General features: G+C 41.1%; 1 protein-coding gene across 1 annotated transcript in view; it reads right to left on the minus strand.

Annotated features, from left to right (window-relative positions):
• Positions 1-340: 340 nt before the first annotated feature.
• The window catches only part of XPO5 (exportin 5), a 70382-nt gene continuing 53344 nt past the window's right edge, over positions 341-17378 (minus strand). Inside the window, exons 21-32 of the mRNA XM_044001072.1 lie at positions 16300-16400; positions 8371-8467; positions 7299-7435; positions 5982-6079; positions 4129-4175; positions 3570-3667; positions 2621-2695; positions 2102-2184; positions 1797-1904; positions 1335-1472; positions 1033-1197; positions 341-773 (exon numbers count right to left, since the gene is read on the minus strand). Of these exons, the coding sequence (XP_043857007.1) occupies positions 636-773; positions 1033-1197; positions 1335-1472; positions 1797-1904; positions 2102-2184; positions 2621-2695; positions 3570-3667; positions 4129-4175; positions 5982-6079; positions 7299-7435; positions 8371-8467; positions 16300-16400 (1285 nt within the window). The 3' untranslated portion in view covers positions 341-635. The remainder of the gene's footprint in view (positions 774-1032; positions 1198-1334; positions 1473-1796; positions 1905-2101; positions 2185-2620; positions 2696-3569; positions 3668-4128; positions 4176-5981; positions 6080-7298; positions 7436-8370; positions 8468-16299; positions 16401-17378) is intronic.

Genomic DNA, 17378 nt, shown 5'->3' on the forward strand with positions numbered 1-17378 from the left:
GTCTCTGAAGGGATCTTGTTTCTGGCCAAAGCCACTTTAAGACAGTCTATACCCCTCCTAGAGTTCAAGATGAGTGGGCCATACATGCACTTGACCGGCTATCCTCCCAATCTAGCAACAGAGCCCCAAAATAGCCTCACATCCCTCTTCCCACCAGCATGTGGGTTAGAGTTGCCAATAAAAGGCATATGCAGCAGGTTCTGTGCCTGCAGTATAGCCACAAACTGGTGGCAGTGCTTGGATTTGTTGAGTTTGGATGAAACAGACCCTCCCAACCCCATATTCTGCAAGGAGGGTACTTGGAAAGGGAGAAGGGATAAATGACAACAAGGAACTGTAGTTGGGCTCATGGCTTCTCTTGAAAATGCTCAGATGTGGAGCTCTGAGTGGGTTAGGAGACATTTTGGGAGAATAGACAGAATAACGCAAGTCTTCACTCCCTTGAAAATGCCATCAATGGAATCGCTTCTGGCCTCTTCTTGGAGCCAGTCATTGGCTTCCCATCCCCAAGCCTGGTTCATTCTCCAGGTCAGCACTGGAAGAGGAGGCAGTGGAGATGGAGCTACAGGTTAGCTACGAGGGGGAAGGAGAAGAGATGACAATGAAGGCCTGGGAAAATTGTTCAGATGGCCACATCAGGGTTCAAAAATGGTGCTCAAGCATCCATCATCACTTTCTAGCACATCACATTCCAGCAACGGCTTTGGTTTTTTGAAGAGCGATGGAAGATTCTTAATGTGAACTTCCTTACGGAACTGTTCTCCCAGAGGTTTCTGTAAGAAACAAGCAAGGCTATTATGAAAACCTGAGCAGTGGGACCTCCCTTCTCTGCAAATAGAAAGCTCCATTATTTTATTTTTAGTGACAATTCCTCCATATCTTGGTAAGACTAGTTGGAGGCTGCCCTTTGATGTCTGTATCTTAATACCTAATGGTTTCAAGAACCACCTAGAGTGAAAGAAAAAGCAATAGCTTCTGTGTCATTCACAGGTAGGGCAATAATAAATAAGATGGTTCCAAGTTGAGGCCTACCCCAATACAGCCAGCAATGAGGCGTTTGAAGTGATCCTTTCTGCGCTTGTCAGTAATTTTCTGCAGTGTAGGATTCAGTAGCTTGCAGTCAAACTGGTCCAGAGACTCCTTCTGTATTTCTGGGATCTGTTCCATCACAGCTCTCACCTCCTGGTATCTGGGGCGCTGAAAGGGGGGCAGAGCTACTGAGAAGATAGCTTTGGGCATCCTTGGGCTTCTAAGTATTGACAACATGCCAGGAGCCTCAAGAATGACAACTAGAAAGGCACCAGGAAGGAACAGGCAGATTATAGTGTACCTACCAATGCCTCGTATATCTGGAAAGCCAAGTGAACAAGTGCAGCCATACATCCATCATGCTGCCCATGCATCTGCAAACCCTTCAGCACGCTGGTGAAAAACCATGTTACTGCATCAGAGAGGAGTGTTCCCGACAGTACCTGAGAAAACAAACTATCAGTACCAAATTTTGCCCCTCAAACTTACTACCTATGCTAAGAAAATTGCTTAGAAGGGACCATCTTGTAAAATGTCCTCATTCGACAAAGGAAACAGGCCCAGAAAGGCTGACTTCTTCAAAGTCAAACAGGTAATAAATGGCTGTCAAATGACCTTGAACACAGGACCTCTAACTCTAAACTCAGTCCTCTTTCCACTAAACTTTGCTAAGGTCTCCACCCTCCTTTTGACCAAGAATCCTTCGGTGATTCTGTTCTAAATCTTCCTCTCTTTAGAAAAACTGGGTGAACAGACAGGGACTCTACTTGTTTAAGCAGAGGCCAGCAGAGCTGGGTGGTGGTCCTCTGGCAAGACAAGGTGTCCTTCCAGGCTAGGGAAGTGAAGGCTGTGATAAGAAGTGCTGTGCACACGTCCTAGAGAAGGAAGGAAGAGAAAATTAGCTTTAGTGAGGGTTCTGTTTTGTTTCCCATTCTATTAGGATTTGGAAGCTTTGACAGAAGGGAGTGAATCTGTGAGGCAATCTCATGAATAATTTCATTTTGTAAAGAGAACTAGGAATGATGATGATGAGAGAGAGAACGTACTACCACCACTTCTGCTACTTACTCACCTCATGCTTCATCAGACATTTGCCTAGATCTGTGAGCTCGGCCATGGCTGAGGGGGCTACGTCTGAGCAAACCATCTCTTCATCTAGGAGCAAAAGGCAAACCAGTTCTTAGTTCTACCTTTCAGAGAAGCGCCTTCACATCTTGCTCCAGGGTAAACCAGTTAGGTGAAAGCATATGCAGTCAACTAGAGAAACCAGTCTAAAGTGTTCCACCACTGATCTGATGTGGGCACAGCACCCACTCGTCCTAAGAGACAAGGGATGTCCTAGAGACACACTCTATTTAGAGTCAGAAGAAAGAGCTTGATGGAGGTTCCCTGGATACATGTCACTTTGTTCCCTAGTGAAAGAGAACTGTATTGAGTAATAAGCTTCAAATGTTGGGAAAGCTTTATGTATGGCCAGATCTATAACATAAAAGCCTACCACCAAAGCTCCTAGAAAGACATTACAAACCTTATAGGCATAAGGGCAAAGAAAAAGAAAGCTAAGAAACCAGGAAATGAAGTGCTTACTCACCCTCTCCATCAGCGGGGGTGTTGGTGTTGGCATTGGTGGTGTGTTCAGCACCTTTCTTTGAAACACAGCAAACAGCTGTAGAGAAAATCTGGGTTACTACAGGAAAAAGGGGCTGTACCATGAAAGCACAGCCTGTGTGGGGATAAAAACCCCTGTTCTAATGCTGCTCTGGGCCTATGGGATAGGGCCAGAAGATGGCATGTTGTATACTGCCTAAGTATAAAATCAATTTTGGTGGGTCTGACTGGTGAATAATTTTCTGGTCTGATAAATTTAAGGCTTTGGAGGAAAACTCAATCTTCTGAAAACAAACCACCTAGAGAGATCATTATTTTCCTTGCCCTTTAAATAAGATTTCACTCAAAAATTTTCGAGATTAAAGTTTCCCTTGCTCATGTCCTTGAGGTTTTCCTAACCCTGAGAAATCCCTTTCTATTGTCTAACACAAACTCTTCCAGTTCTAATTTTTTCTTTTATGCTGTGTTTACCACATTATTGATCCATTGATCATTAACTCCCCTCTTTAATCTTTTAATTTCAAATCAACAAACATTTCCTGAGTATGGGCTCAGGACTGACCTTATCTAGTAGGAAAGGCTGGGTCAAGAGGTCCTGAGATAAAGGGTGAAATAATTTACATCTGAAATAATGGAAAAGTACTTTGAAATGCCAACACAACCATAAGAATTAGATTTTCCCTAAAATTTTCTTGTTGCTTTGTTCTTTCACATATTATTTACTTTTAAAAATGTATTTTACTTTTTAATTAATTAATTAATTAATTAATTAATTAATTAATTTTTGGGGGCAATGAGGGTTAAGTGATTTGCCCAGGGTCACACAGCTACTAAGTGTCAAGTGAGGCCGCACTTGAACCTAGGTCCTCCTGAATCCAGGGCCAGTGCTTTATCCACTGTGCCACCTAGCTACCCCCTCACATGTTACTTACTGATCAGGTCCATGACTTCACGAGTAAGCAGCCTCACTAGTTGCTCTTCCAACATCTCTTGAGATTCTGGATTTTCATCAGCAGTCTCTTCTTCACCACTGGAGAAAGCCAAACGGTTAGATAACACTGGAGGAGTTAGAGTAAAGGGGGAAAGGTTTGGCAATCAGGTGGAAAGTGGATCCTCCCACTGCAGACTGCTTGCTCCTTATTATTTTATTCTGTTATGGTTATTATAGCAAAGCTGGATATGGCTCTAAATGACCCAGTTACTAGACATGCGACCCTGCAAGTCCAACTGGAAGGATTCACCTGAAAAGTGAGATTATATAAGAATAATAGATAATAGAGGCTATTTTTAAGGCATAAGAATCTCATCCACTTAGGAGAGATAAACTCAAACATCAGTCTACTGATCTTTCCCTTCCCACCTGGGATATCTGAGCAAACACTATTATTCCCCAGGAATGTTTCCAGTTCCAATGTTAGCTGATGTACTGGCTATCCCAGCTGGGGCAGCAGAGCTTCCTGCCCACTAACGTTGGGCAGAAAGGTTTCTTACCATAGTAAACTCCTCTGGTTGATGACTTGCCATTTCTGGGAAAGCCTCTGGAAAACAGTGAGGGGATAGAAAGAGTTGGAAATAATCTCCCACTTAAATAAAGATTAGGTGAGGTAAACAGACTAAACAGAACTCTACCATTCTATGGTTGGAGATGTTTCAGCAGAAAGTCATTTAAGAAATGTAGTAGTTTGAAATAATAACCCTTCTCTAGCTGCTGACAAGAAAAAAACAAAACAAACTACTTGTAGCAAATGAATGATACGGTTGTGATATCTGAGATATAATACTATATATCTATATATGTATATGTATATATACATATATACCTCTTCCTCCTCCCCCTCTCCCTCTAAATAATTCAAATATGTAAAACCAACAGCCATCCTTCCAAAGATAAATTTGGTCAAATAATATGAACAAACAGTACTCAAAAGAAATGCAAACTACTAATCACCAATGTGAAATTTTGCTCCAAATTACTAATAAGAGAAATGCAAATCACAACCAATTCTAGGGTTGTTTGTCCCAGAAAATTGGCAAAAGTGACAAGATATGGAAATTATCAATTTGGAATTATGTAAGAAAGTGAATAAAATATCCATACTGTATTGATGCCACCTACTGGAGACTTACTGTAAGCTCCACCATGAAGTGAAGGTCTTTGAGGGCAAGACCAGGAGTCTTTTCTTTGGCGTCAGGAAGTGACATTCGCTTGTGGGAGGAAGAAGGGGGGAGCCTGGCACTCTGACTCGAGCTCTTTCCTGAGGACTCTGGTGGAGAGCGGAGCTAGAAATGCGCTCTCCCTTTAATAGATAGATGAATTTAGGCCTTTCTCTCTCTCTCTCTTTATTCTCCTTAATAAATGCTTAAAAGTCTAACTCTTGCTAAAGCTTATAATTTATTGGCAACCACTCATTAGAGATTTTAGACACACTAGCTAGAATTTTAGCCCTTAACAATACCCTTTGGACCTGAGATCCCGTTGCTAAGCGTATAACCCAAGGAGAGGCCAAATGCTTTAAAATATTTATAGTAGCACTTTTGTGGGAGCAAAAAAATACACAACAAAAAACTAGAAAAAAGTAAATGACTATCATTTGGGGAGTGGCTAAACAAATTGTGAAAAATGAATGTAATACTTTTGTATCATAAAAAGCCATAAATATGGAGACTACAGAGAAGTATGGAAAGATGCATATAGCTGATACAAAGTGAAGTGAAGCAGAACTACAAAAATAACATATGATTACAAATGGAAAGAAAAGTGAAATAAAATAAATGGAAATAAAGTGAATTGTTTCCCCCTTTTAAAGACCAGCATAGCACAGCCTTTTAGGGTTCTTGGACTCTCTCTGTAGTAATGTTTATTGTCCTATTCCACAGCATCTTTTCTCAATTATAATCAACCCAATTATTAGAAGAAACGTAGGGCACAGGAAAAGGCTGCTAGCTACACAGGGATCACACAGTCAACAGCAAGATTAAACTTGTATTCTAGGCTTCTTCTATGAAGAATTCCTTCTATGAAGTATCCTGAATTAGACTTTATTACAGGGGCTACTGTTTAATTTAGTGAAAAGACAGTATGGGAAACTTTTGGCATAAATCCAAGGTCTAGAAGAACTTGAGGCTTTAAGGAATTCTTAACCTGAACTCCTTAGCTGGATGGTTTAGAGCAGGGATTTTCAATATCCTTTTTTTTTCAGGGCAATGAGGGTTAAGTGATTTGCCCAGGGTCACAGTTAGTAAGTGTCGGATTTGAACTCAGGTCCTCCTGAATCCAGGGCCAGTGCTTATCCATTGCGCCACCTAGCTGCCCCTTCAATATCCTTTTGATAATGCCCTCTTACCATATGCAGATAGGTGAAAAGCGGTCCAAGGATGGGAGATACAAGGGCTTCATAATGCTCTGGAGGGCAGAATAGCACCAGAGGTTTCACAAAAACCCGTTAAGAAGATAGGTTAAGGAGACTATAATAGTCAAGGCACAGGTCTACCCCTCATTCTAAATTCATACCTTTCCTAAATGATCTGAGGTAGCTAAACAGATAATAAAGATGTTCAGAAAGTTTGCCAATGGCTTTAAAGATGCCAAGGCCACTGTCTGGTGTTAGGTAAAACCTATGGACTTGTCTCCTTCCTTAGCATGCTAAGTTCATTACATTTCCAGATTGTATTATCTGTCAGAATGTTCGCTCAAGAGCTAAAAAATTGCATAAACTGTGAGAAAAAGGGGAAAGCATTTTTCCAATCAAGTTTTGCTTCTGGGGGCAGCTAGGTGAAGCAGTGGATAGAGCACAGGCCCTGAAGTCAGGAGGACCCAAGTTCAAATCTGGCCTCAGAAATTTGACACCTACTAGCTGTATGACCCTGGGCAAGTCACTTAACCCCAATTGCCTCACCAAAAATAAATAAATACACTTTGCTTCCTATCTCTATTGGTTTACAGTTTGGGGGGAAAGTATTTAAGTTGATTTGGTGGGGGGGGGGGGGGCAGGCAATGAGGGTTAAGTGACTTGCCCAGGATCACACAGATAGTGTCAAGTGTCTGAGGCCAGATTTGAACTCAGGTCCTCCTGAATCCAGGGCTAGTGCTTTATCCACTGCACCACCTGCCACCTAGCTGCCTGCCCCCCCACCCCTGGCCCCAGGACAATTTCTAGATGGAAAGGATCCTGGAGACCCAACCTCTCCTTTTATAGATGAGGAAACAGGCCCAGGCAGGTCAACTCAAGGAGAGCTATTAACAGAGGGGACTTGTTCTCAGGTCTTAATTCCCAAATCCAGGGTTCTTCCCACTATTTCATTCTGCCCCTCAATGAAGGGTAATTATGCCAATATGAAATTACCTTTCCACAGAAGCAGCACATGGGCAACTATAGAACAATTAACCAATCTAAGTCTGAGTCAAACCAGTACATTTTAGGGAAAAAGCCTAATCCTAAGAGACTGAGAAAGATCTTTCAAGTCGTGCTCGTCAGGTCCCAATTATACAAGAAAGAGCTTTCAAGAATTCCTGAGTCTCTTTTGCAATTTTCTTCTCTTGCTTTTAGATTTCAATTCATTTTTCTCTAAGTGAAATTTCATGAACCCAGATAATCACATCCCCCAATCTATGTGGATTATTTCTTATTTTCCAACTCTTTTGGCAAATTCCAAAAGGATATGAAGCATGGGTCGGAGTCGGTAGTCAGGAATGCTGTTCAAGTTGACAAAGGCAGAGTTGAGAAGCTGGGTGGCAAGGTCTTCAACAGTGTAGAAGTCTTGCTGCATAGAAGAGCCTGCTTTTCCTAGGATATGGAAACTACAAAGGAAACACACAAGCAAATTCAGTATCCACCAACAGTTCTTTTTTTTTTTTTTTGGTGTGAGGCAATTGGGGTTAAGTGACTTGCCCAGGGTCACACAGTAAATGTTAAGTGTCTGAGGCCGGATTTGAACTCAGGTCCTCCTGAATCCAGGGTCAGTGCTCTATCCACCGCGCCATCTAGCTGCCCGTCACCAACAGTTCTTTTTTTTTTTTTTTAGTGAGGCAATTGGGGTTAAGTGACTTGCCCAGGGTCACACAGTTAGTAAGTGTTAAGTGTCAGAGGCCAGATTTGAATTCAGGTACTCCTAACTCCAGGGCCAGTGCTTTATCAACTGCACCACCTAGCCGCCCCCAACAGTTCTTAACAGACAAGAAACTTTAAAAAAATGTTATTTGTTCCTGCTCACTGGATCAATAACTATTTCAATCAATTTATGAGTCAAGGGCTGCCTTCCAATCCCCCATTAATGAAAATGCAATGACTTTATAATGAAAATTGCTTCTGGAGATCTGTCAGTTGGTTATAGCATGGTGCTAATTCAGGCTAAGGTTGTAGGTTAAATTTGACACCTGGGCCAGTTAGCTGTTTGCTCCTTAGAGAGAAAACCCTTCAACACTAGCTAGCTTATATCCAGGTATGTCACTTGTCCTAAAAGGAAATACAGAAGCATGTGGATGATTCAGAGCAAATATGCCTCCAATACTGGAAAAGGAATAAGCATGAGATTCATAAGGGAATCACAAAACCAGAACCAGAAGCTCAACCTGTTGATGATGCCTTTGGTTCTTAGTAAGAGTTTATTCTGCTTCATACGACTGGTACACAAAGGAACATGGATTAAATACTAACCACCAGGCATTCTAACATGAATGTCCCCATGAAAGGGAACATCATAAAAAAGCATATAGAGGTAATATCAATGTCTTACCAGTTCTCATAAAGAGTACAGAAGAAACCCTGCATTCGTTCCAAGACTGTTTTGTAGACAGGAGAGTCATAGAGTTCCAGGAGAGGCTGGGGAAGTCCTGGAGAGGGAAGAAGATTTTGTTTTTGTTAAAATCAGACAAAATGTACCTTCTCTCACCTTTCTCTCCCCAAACCAAGAACATGGAAAACAAAACAACACAAAAATGACCATCACGCAGCCAACCAAAACAAAATTCCAAGTTGGTCCTGTCCTAAAAAAGACTTGTGTCTCATTCTGCATTAGGAATCCTTCAGCCTCTTATTAGAAGGGGTTTGGTGGGGTGGACGCATTTCCTCATCAGTTCTCCGGAATAGTGTTTAGTCTGATTACATTATTAAGAGTTCAGAGCAACAGCACAACATTACATTTCTGCACCATAACTCATTCCTCCATTCCACAATTGATAGTTACTTCCTTGGAATCTCATCCTTTGCAACCTCAAAAAGCTGTATTTTTGTATATACTTAAGAGTTTGTCTTTCCTAGACTAATCTGCCTTCTCCCTAAATCCCTCCCCTTTTTTTTGTTTTCTTTTTGGTGGGGCAATTGGGGTTAAGTGACTTGCCCAGAGTCACACAGCCATTAAGTGTTAAGTGTCTGAGGCTGTATTTGAACTCAGGTCCTCCTGACTCCAGGGCTGGTGCTCTATCCACTGTGCCACCCAGCTGCCCCTTAATCCCCTTCTCACATCTCCCCTTTCCCTCTGACTAGTGCAGATGAGGGTGAGGTTCCCTCTCACCCACCCTCCTTCCTTCTTATTTTATACACATCTACACTAACATCTTGATTACATGAGATAATTTCCCTAACTTTCCTTTTCTTTCCCTCTACCCCAATATATTCCACTATCCCCCCTTTTCCTGGTCTTAAGATCTTAAGACATAACAGAACCATTTCTGGGCCTTGCCTAATTGGACTCCCTCTATGAACCTTGATGATGACAGGGTTCAGACACATGCATCATCTCCCCATATTTGAATGTAAGCAGTTTATTCTTGTTTAATCTTTTAACACTGATCATTCATGTTTACTTTTTAAGGTTTTTTCTGAACTCCAATGTTTGAACTTCAAAGGTTCTATGCAGCATCATTCTTTTCATGAGAAAAGTTTCGACATCCTCTATTTCATTAAAGTCCATTCCCCCCTTGAATCATTACATTTGGTTTTGCTGGGTAAATTATTCTTTGCTGTAAACCCAAGTGTCCACTTTCTCGAACATTATATTCCAAGTTCTGCGCTGCTTTATAGTAGTGGTTGTTGAAGTGTGCGTGATCCTAAACATGGCTCCTCCTACTTGAATTCTATCTTTCTGGCTGCTTATGATTTTTTCCCCCTTTGTCCTGGAAACTGGATTTTGGCTAAAATGTTCCTGGGAGTCTTTATTTTGGATTCTCTTTTAGGAGGTGACTGTAGATTAATTGTATTTCCACTTTGCCCTCTGATTAAAAAGATCTGGGCAGTTTTTTTCTTAATAATGTTTATTGAAACAGGATATGTAGGTTCTTTCTTGGTCATGGTATTCAGCTACTCCAATGATATACATTTTTTTTCTCTTTGATCTGTCTTCCAAGTCAGTTCTTTTTCCTAAGAGATACTTATATGTTTTTATTTTTTTCTACCTTTTGACTTCTTTTTTTACTTTGTTTTAATATTTCTCCTTGCTTCATGACACCACTGGCTTCTATTTGGTCTGTTCAGATTTTCAAGGGGTGTGCGGCTTGGGGAGTTTTGTACCTTTTGTGTCAAGCTGTTCACGCCTTTTCCAACTGTTTCTTCCACAGCTCTCATTTCTTTTCCAGTATTTTCCTCAAACACTCACTGCTTTTATAAAAAACATTTTAACTCCTTTTTTAAAATTCCTGCTTCATCTCTTCCAGAAATTAGTTTATGCTTCAACTGTGTTTTTTTCAGAGGCATTGCTTGTTTTGGAGTCATTGTCGTCTTCTGTGTTTTTGTCTTCAGTGAACCTGCCACCGTAATAATGATAGCTCCTTATGGTGGGGTTCCTTGTGTGTATGTGCCTATTCTTCTAACCGACTTCCTGACTCCATTGGACTTGATATTAGAGTTGGGTTTTGCAGATCTTCTGGAGAGAAAGCTTGGGCTGGCCCTGTTACTACTTCTTAGGGATACTGAGTGTTGTATTCTTCCAGGATTTCAGGGCCAGGTTGGGGATCTTGAAGTTTTTAGTGATCTGATGCAGGGCAAAGTCTGATTTACTGCTTCTCTGATTTGAACTCTACAAGATCTTGACCTGGGTGTAGGTCTGAACAAGAGCAGATGCTGCTGGGCTCAGTCCATCAGCTGGTTGAAAAGCTTTGCTGCCCCAGTAAAAGAATCATAGCTTGCCTTTTGGTTTAGAATTCCTGCCCTGGTTATTCCTCTGCAGGCTGAGCCAGATGCTAGAAACAAGACCCTGCTCTGCCCCTGGGGTCTAAGCCACACTGCTGCTGCTGGCTTCTGAAGTTTCTCCTTTCTTTGTATAACAACCAGAGCCTGCTCTGTGCTCTCTGTAGGTCCCCTTCTCACTCCACCCTGAATCTGTGACCCAGAAGTGTTTACTGAGTGAAAAAAAGCTTCCAGTTAGCACATATCCCTGTTGTGATGCCCTGGTGTGGGCCTGGGGGTGCCCAAGAATGGGTCTGGGAACCTCTTTTTGTGCTGGTATGCAGTCTTCCCTGGATACTGGAGTACTCTGCTGTTGGGGCTCCTGCCCCAGCCTTGTTCCCAGTGTCTTAAGACCTCTGTCTTCCTATGTTGACTTGGGTCAGAAAAAGATTCACTGTGACTTTTTCAGGATTTCTCCATCAGGATTAGGTCTTGTACATTTTATGGATCTGTTTGGAGTTGTTGACGGGAACTTAGCTACACTGCTTCCTTCCACTCTGCCATCTTGGCTTGCCACAGGAAGATTGTCAAGGTACTATTTTACCACTGAAATTAACAGTTTAGATTCTCATGTGGCTGGCCAAGGCTACAAACTGCTTTGAAACTTACTTTCTTTGAAGATTTGAGAGAGAAGTAAAGAAATGTACCAGACACTTACACTGGTTAGTAATATACCTCTTCTATAGCATTCAGGACCACTAAAACCATAGTTGTTTGGTGCTCTATTTTACTTGGAATAAAATGTCCCCAAGTTCACATTTTATAACTGCCCTAATGAAGCTCTTACTGAAATGGACAATAGCTAATTTCTCGCCATGGTGGGTTATTTAAACTTATTAAAACTTTTTCTCTTTTTGTGGTGGCTAAGAATTGGAAATCAAAGGAATGCCCAATAATTGGGGAATGTCTAAACAAACTGGTATATGATGGTGATGAAATATTATTGTGCTATAAGAAATGACAAGCAGGATGACTTCAGAAAGGCCTGGAAAGACATGTATGAAAAGATGAATTGTGAAGTGAGCAGAACCAAGAGAACACTGTACACAGAGACAGAAATATTGTTTGATGAAGGAATGTGAATGACTTGATTATTCTCAACAATACAATAACCCCAGACAAACCCTAAGGATTATTGATGAAACATACTATCCACCTCCAAAGAAAAGAAGTGATATTGATGGAACACAGACTGAAGCATGCTATTTTTCGCTTTCTTTCATTTCCCCCCCCCCCTTTAATCAAGTTTTCTTGTACAAAATGACAAATTTGGTAATGTTTTACATAATCATGCATGTATAATCCATATCTGAATGTTTGCCGCCTCAGGGAGGGGGAGAGAGGGATAAAAATTGGAACCCAAAACTATAAATAAAAATGTTTATTATTAAAAATAAATTTTAAAAATGTTTGGATTATAAGGACAAAATAAGGGGAAATTGGGGTTAAGTGACTTGCCCAGGGTCACAGCTAGTAAGTATCAAGTGTTTGAGGCCGGATTTGAACTCAGGTCCTCCTGAATCCAGGGCTGGTCCTCTATCCATTGTGCCACCTAGCTGCCCCAAAACCACCTTTTAAAAAGCACATTTGTGTTTAGCCATAAAGGGTGTGGTTCCTTTAATAGTGTCAATTTGTACTGGAAGAGTTGCTAGTAGAAAGAAGGGACATTAACTCTTGGGGAAAACTAAAAAGACCAAGCAAAATGGAAACATTTTTCCATTTCAATGGATAAAGAAAGGGTTTTTACTGATATATCCTGATATCCAACACTTTCTTCCGTGTTCTGCATAATGGGGAAGATTCTAGGATAGGGAATTGAAAAGACAATTCTGGCTAATGGATAACATTGGACAAGAAAAGACTAATACTTTTCTCCTTGAATTGCTTGAACAGTTTAGCCTTACACACTGAGTTTTTTCCAATGTATCTTACGTTGCCTGGTAGGGCTGAGCTTGCCTTCTAATCAAGCCTAGGAAAGGTTTTGGGTATACTAAGATTCTGTATTATATATAAAATTCAATCAAGCCCAGGATTAGTGAGAAAGGTACATTTGAATTTCTTTGAATTAAAAAAAAAAGTTATTCTAAATGCCTGTATTTCAATCCACTTGAGGATCAAACTATAAAGACTAATTAATTTCTGTCACAAAGAATATTTAGCAGTTACCAAAAAGGCATTGATACTTAGCACCTCAAGGCTGAGGAGACTGACACACTACTTTTGGTCATCTCTGAGTAATTCTTTTTTTTTTTTTTTAAAGAAAGTTAGTCCAATTTCATTATCAGCAATGTCCTTCAAGAGAGTGAACAGTTTTTTTCTTTTTTTGCAGGGCAATGAGGGTTAAGTGACTTTCCCAGGGTCACACAGCTAGTAAGCGTCAAGTGTGGAGCCTGGATTTGAATTCAGGTCCTCCTGAATCCAGGGCCAGTGCTTTATCCACTGTGCCACCTAGCTGCGCCCCCACCCCCACCCCGAGTAATTAATTTTTAACTAGATTAAAGTCATAAACTGAGAAGCAATACTGTCTGAGTAACTGCTTAGACTTCATATCTATCCCTCCCTGTCTTGCAATGTTCCTTGAACCTCCAGGTTTCTAGTGAAAGTTATCTGTAGCCAGACACCAAGGTAAGGGCCTATGGATATCTTTTTTTTTTGGTGAGGCAATTGGGGTTAAGTGACTTGCCCAGGGTCACACAGCTAGTAACTGTTAAGTGTCTGAGGCCGGATTTGAACTCAGGTTCTCCTGAATCCAGGGCCAGTGCTCTATCTACTGTGCCACCTAGCTGCCCCTGGACCTGTAGGTATCAAAGAAAAAGTTGCTATGAAAGTATTAGGGGCAACACTGGTCAAGTAATTTCAAATACTGAAGAGATGGAGCTTCTTGTTTTACATTAATATTTTATGTTTATAATTCTTATTAATAGATTATGCCCCTTAATATTTTATATACTAATGTATTTTTAAAACATTTCCTATTTATACAAAAGCAAGCTAATCTTTTAGTCTAAACAGTATAGAGATTAAGTATCCTTACTTATGTATGGTATACTCTTGTTATCCGGGGGTAGTATACCAAAATCACAGGAGTAGCAAGAGGAAAAATGATCTTAAGGTTGAATTTGTAACACATAAGTGATGAAGTGATAGTATGTGTCTTTTGTTCAATCCACTACTCAGACAGCCTGTGCTAAATGTAGGATGACAGCTACTACAGCGATAACAATTCTTATACTCATGATGCACAATCTTCATGTTAAAGATGGGAAAATTGACTCTCAAAAAGGTTAAATAGTAACACCATCAAGAAAAGATAATTACATAGAACTTCTGAGTTTGCAATGCAAATGTTATTTTATTTTACCCTCACAATAACCTTGCAAGCCAGGCACTACAGGTTTTATTATCTCCTTTTAAAAAAATTAATAATAAAGTATTTTTTTTCCCCTGTTACATATAAAAATAGTTCTCAACTTCTGTTTATACAAGCCTTCCAATTTCAGATTTTTCTCTCTCCCTCCCTCCCCTCTCTCCTAGACAGCAGGTAATCTGTATTATCTCCTTTTTAAATGTAAGAAAACTGAAGAACATTTTCTACCAGCTTCAGTGCTTTTAGACTTTTCTGCCGGCACCTCTTCATTCTGCCTTCTTTCCCCAGGAAACCTCATCACTAAGAAATCTCATGTTGCCAGATTGAATCTGCCTGGTACTTCTCATCTCACTAGTAAGAGCCCTCTGCTTCTCTGACCCTATGACTGGAGGGTAGGGCCAAGGCTCCAGAGCCTCTATTTAAGGAGGGGGCTCAGAACAGTCTTCCCATTTCCCACCAGTTCTTCTGCTTCTGGACTTTGCCAGAACTCTCCATCATCTTCCCATGGCAGGTAACTTAACTTTCCCCTTACTCCCACTCCTTTGTTGGTTTGTTTTTGCAGGGCAATGAGGGTTAAGTGACTTGCTCAGAGTCACACAGTTGGTATCAAGTGTCTGGGCCCGGATTTGAACTCAGGTCTTCCTGAATCCAGGGCCAGTGCTTTATCCACTGCGCCACCTAGCTGTCCCCCCCACCCCCTTTGACAGCAAGTGACTGAGTTACAAGTTGCACTGGTTTTCCAGGCCACGGTCCCACAGCATTGCTTTAGTTTATGAGTTAATCTAGTTGAGAATTACTCATATATGGACCCCCCCAAAACTCCAAACACAGCCAGAAAACAACTTCTGGAGCAGCAGAACCCACAAAAACACAGTTGAGATTATTTTCCAGCTAAAGACACCTTGGAAGTTTGGCAGAAGGGGGAGTCAGACTGAGAGTGGAATCCAGCCTCCCAATCACACCAACACAGCAGGCTACACTGGAGAAACTTATCCCAAGCCTCCGAATGAGCTGGAGTGCTGGCATCATCTGGTACTAAGCTCACGGTCTGAATGGCTGGCTTGGGGGTAGTCTATGGGGGTGTATGCAGGAGCTAAGGGGGGATTTGGATGTCCTACCCCAGTAGGGAACCAGGAAGAAACCTTGACTGGTGGTGGCTCGTGTGGGGGAGGGGTGCAGGCTCGTCAGAGCTAGCAACCACAGCACATAAAGTTTTGCTGCCTGGTTGATTGGCAAGTTGGCCTGGGGTTATCTATGGACCAGAGAAAGGGCCAGGAGAGTGAAACAACTGCCCCTCATTAAATCACCTGGGACCCCCTAAAGCTTGGGAGGGTATATCCTGGAAGCAAGACCCCACACTAAGGAGTTAAAAGTCAAGTGAAAGACAGGCAGGATGAGCAATGAGAGAAAACTGCGAACCATAGAAAGCTTCTTTAGTGACAAGGAAGATTGAGGTGCACCCTCAGAAGAGGATAGCAACATCAGGGCCCCTACATCTAAAGCTTCCAAGAGAATTACTCAGAGTTGACCAAAAGTAGTATGTTGGTCTCCTCAGCCTTGAGGTGCTGAGTAGTGAAATTGAGTATCAATGTCTTTTTGGTAACTGCTAAATACAAAAATGAATCAGTCTTTATTGTTGGGTCTTCAGGTGTATTGAAATACAGGCATTCGGAGCAATTTTTTTTTTAAATTTAAAGAAATTCAAATGGACCTTTCTCACTAATCCTGGGCTTGATTGAATTTTTTTTTAATTTTTAAAAATAATACAGAATCTTGGTATACCCAAAACCTTTTGCATTGTCTTCCTTTATTTGACGCTTAGCTCCTTGAGGGGAGAGATTGTCTTTCTTTTTATTTGTATTTGTAGCTCCAGTGCTTAGCACATGGGTGCTTAATCAATGTTTTTTCACTAGTAACAGAGATATTAAGTAACTTGTCTGGGTCATAGAACTAATAAATATCAGAGGCATAATTTGAACCCAGGTGGTTATATCAAGGGCACAGTAAGATGTTAGTGCTTCAGGAAACCAAGTTATTGAAACTGCTCTATATACACACACACACACCCAGAAATTAGAGTAGGGGAGAAGAGATTGGGAAAGTTGAACTTTTAAGAGGAAATGAAAAGTTTCTTACCCAAGATAGCATTCTTTTCTACTTCGAGCATATCCAAAGCCTTTGAGAAATTATCCCCCAGTTTAGCCAGTACCTCTGGTGTGTACAAAGTATTGTGGGTTCTGAAAGAGAGAAGTAGCTTTATATGCATATGTTTTCCCCAATATGACAGGGATGAAGAAAGATAACAGAGTAGAGAGATTGCCTTGTGCTGGCCATCAGCCTCCTTTTCCCCACTGGCATGCAGATGGAGATGTTCTTAAGACTTCTTTTAACAAGGGAAAGGAAAGAGGACACAAAGTAACCGAAGTGCTCTTCAGGAAAAGGGTCCAAAATGGAAGACTAGAACTCTGCCACGGAGTATAAGCATATGAAATGTGGAACCAAGAAAAAGGAAGATAGCTGTTAACAAAACAAATATTCCAGCAGGATAACCTCAGCACCAGAGCTGGGGAGGTGACGTTTTCTTGAACCTAAAGTAGACTTGTTTGGGCTGCACCCAGAGATCTAGTTAGGCTAGCAGACAGCCCAGAATGAGGAGGAAAAGAAAAGAGATGAATTGTACAACTTTTTTACATCTCATACTTTTGCTCCAACAAGTGAAGGTTGCAAGTAAGCAGTCAGGATCTCTTGTTGCAATAACTACAAACAAGTCTGCTTTGTCACTAGGAACCTAAAGCTATGGTTTAGGTACAGTCAGTTTTTCCCTAGTCTGATGAAAGATACATTTTTTTTCCATACTCCAAAACAAATTTCATTATATCACGTTTTGTTCAGCACCTGACATTATAGCTATACAATACTTTGCAAAACCTTAACATCAAGCCAAATCAGAACTGAACACCGATGGGGAGCACTACAAAGCCACATTCTCATATTGGCCCAAGAAGGCCACAAAGTCTCAACCGAATTTTTTTAGTGATGCGAATTCTTACTTATACAGAGTTTGATCCTGGACAAATGGCACCTTGGGACTGAGGAGAATCCACCTGTTTCAGCAAGGGAATTTCTGTTGCTAATGCCTACAATTAGGAGACTAGATATAAATACAGACATGCCACCATTCTCATCTGAAACTTTCTGGGTAGAAAGAATCTGGG

Source organism: Dromiciops gliroides, chromosome 4 (genome assembly GCF_019393635.1).
Source record: "Dromiciops gliroides isolate mDroGli1 chromosome 4, mDroGli1.pri, whole genome shotgun sequence".
Lineage (NCBI taxonomy): Eukaryota > Metazoa > Chordata > Mammalia > Microbiotheria > Microbiotheriidae > Dromiciops > Dromiciops gliroides.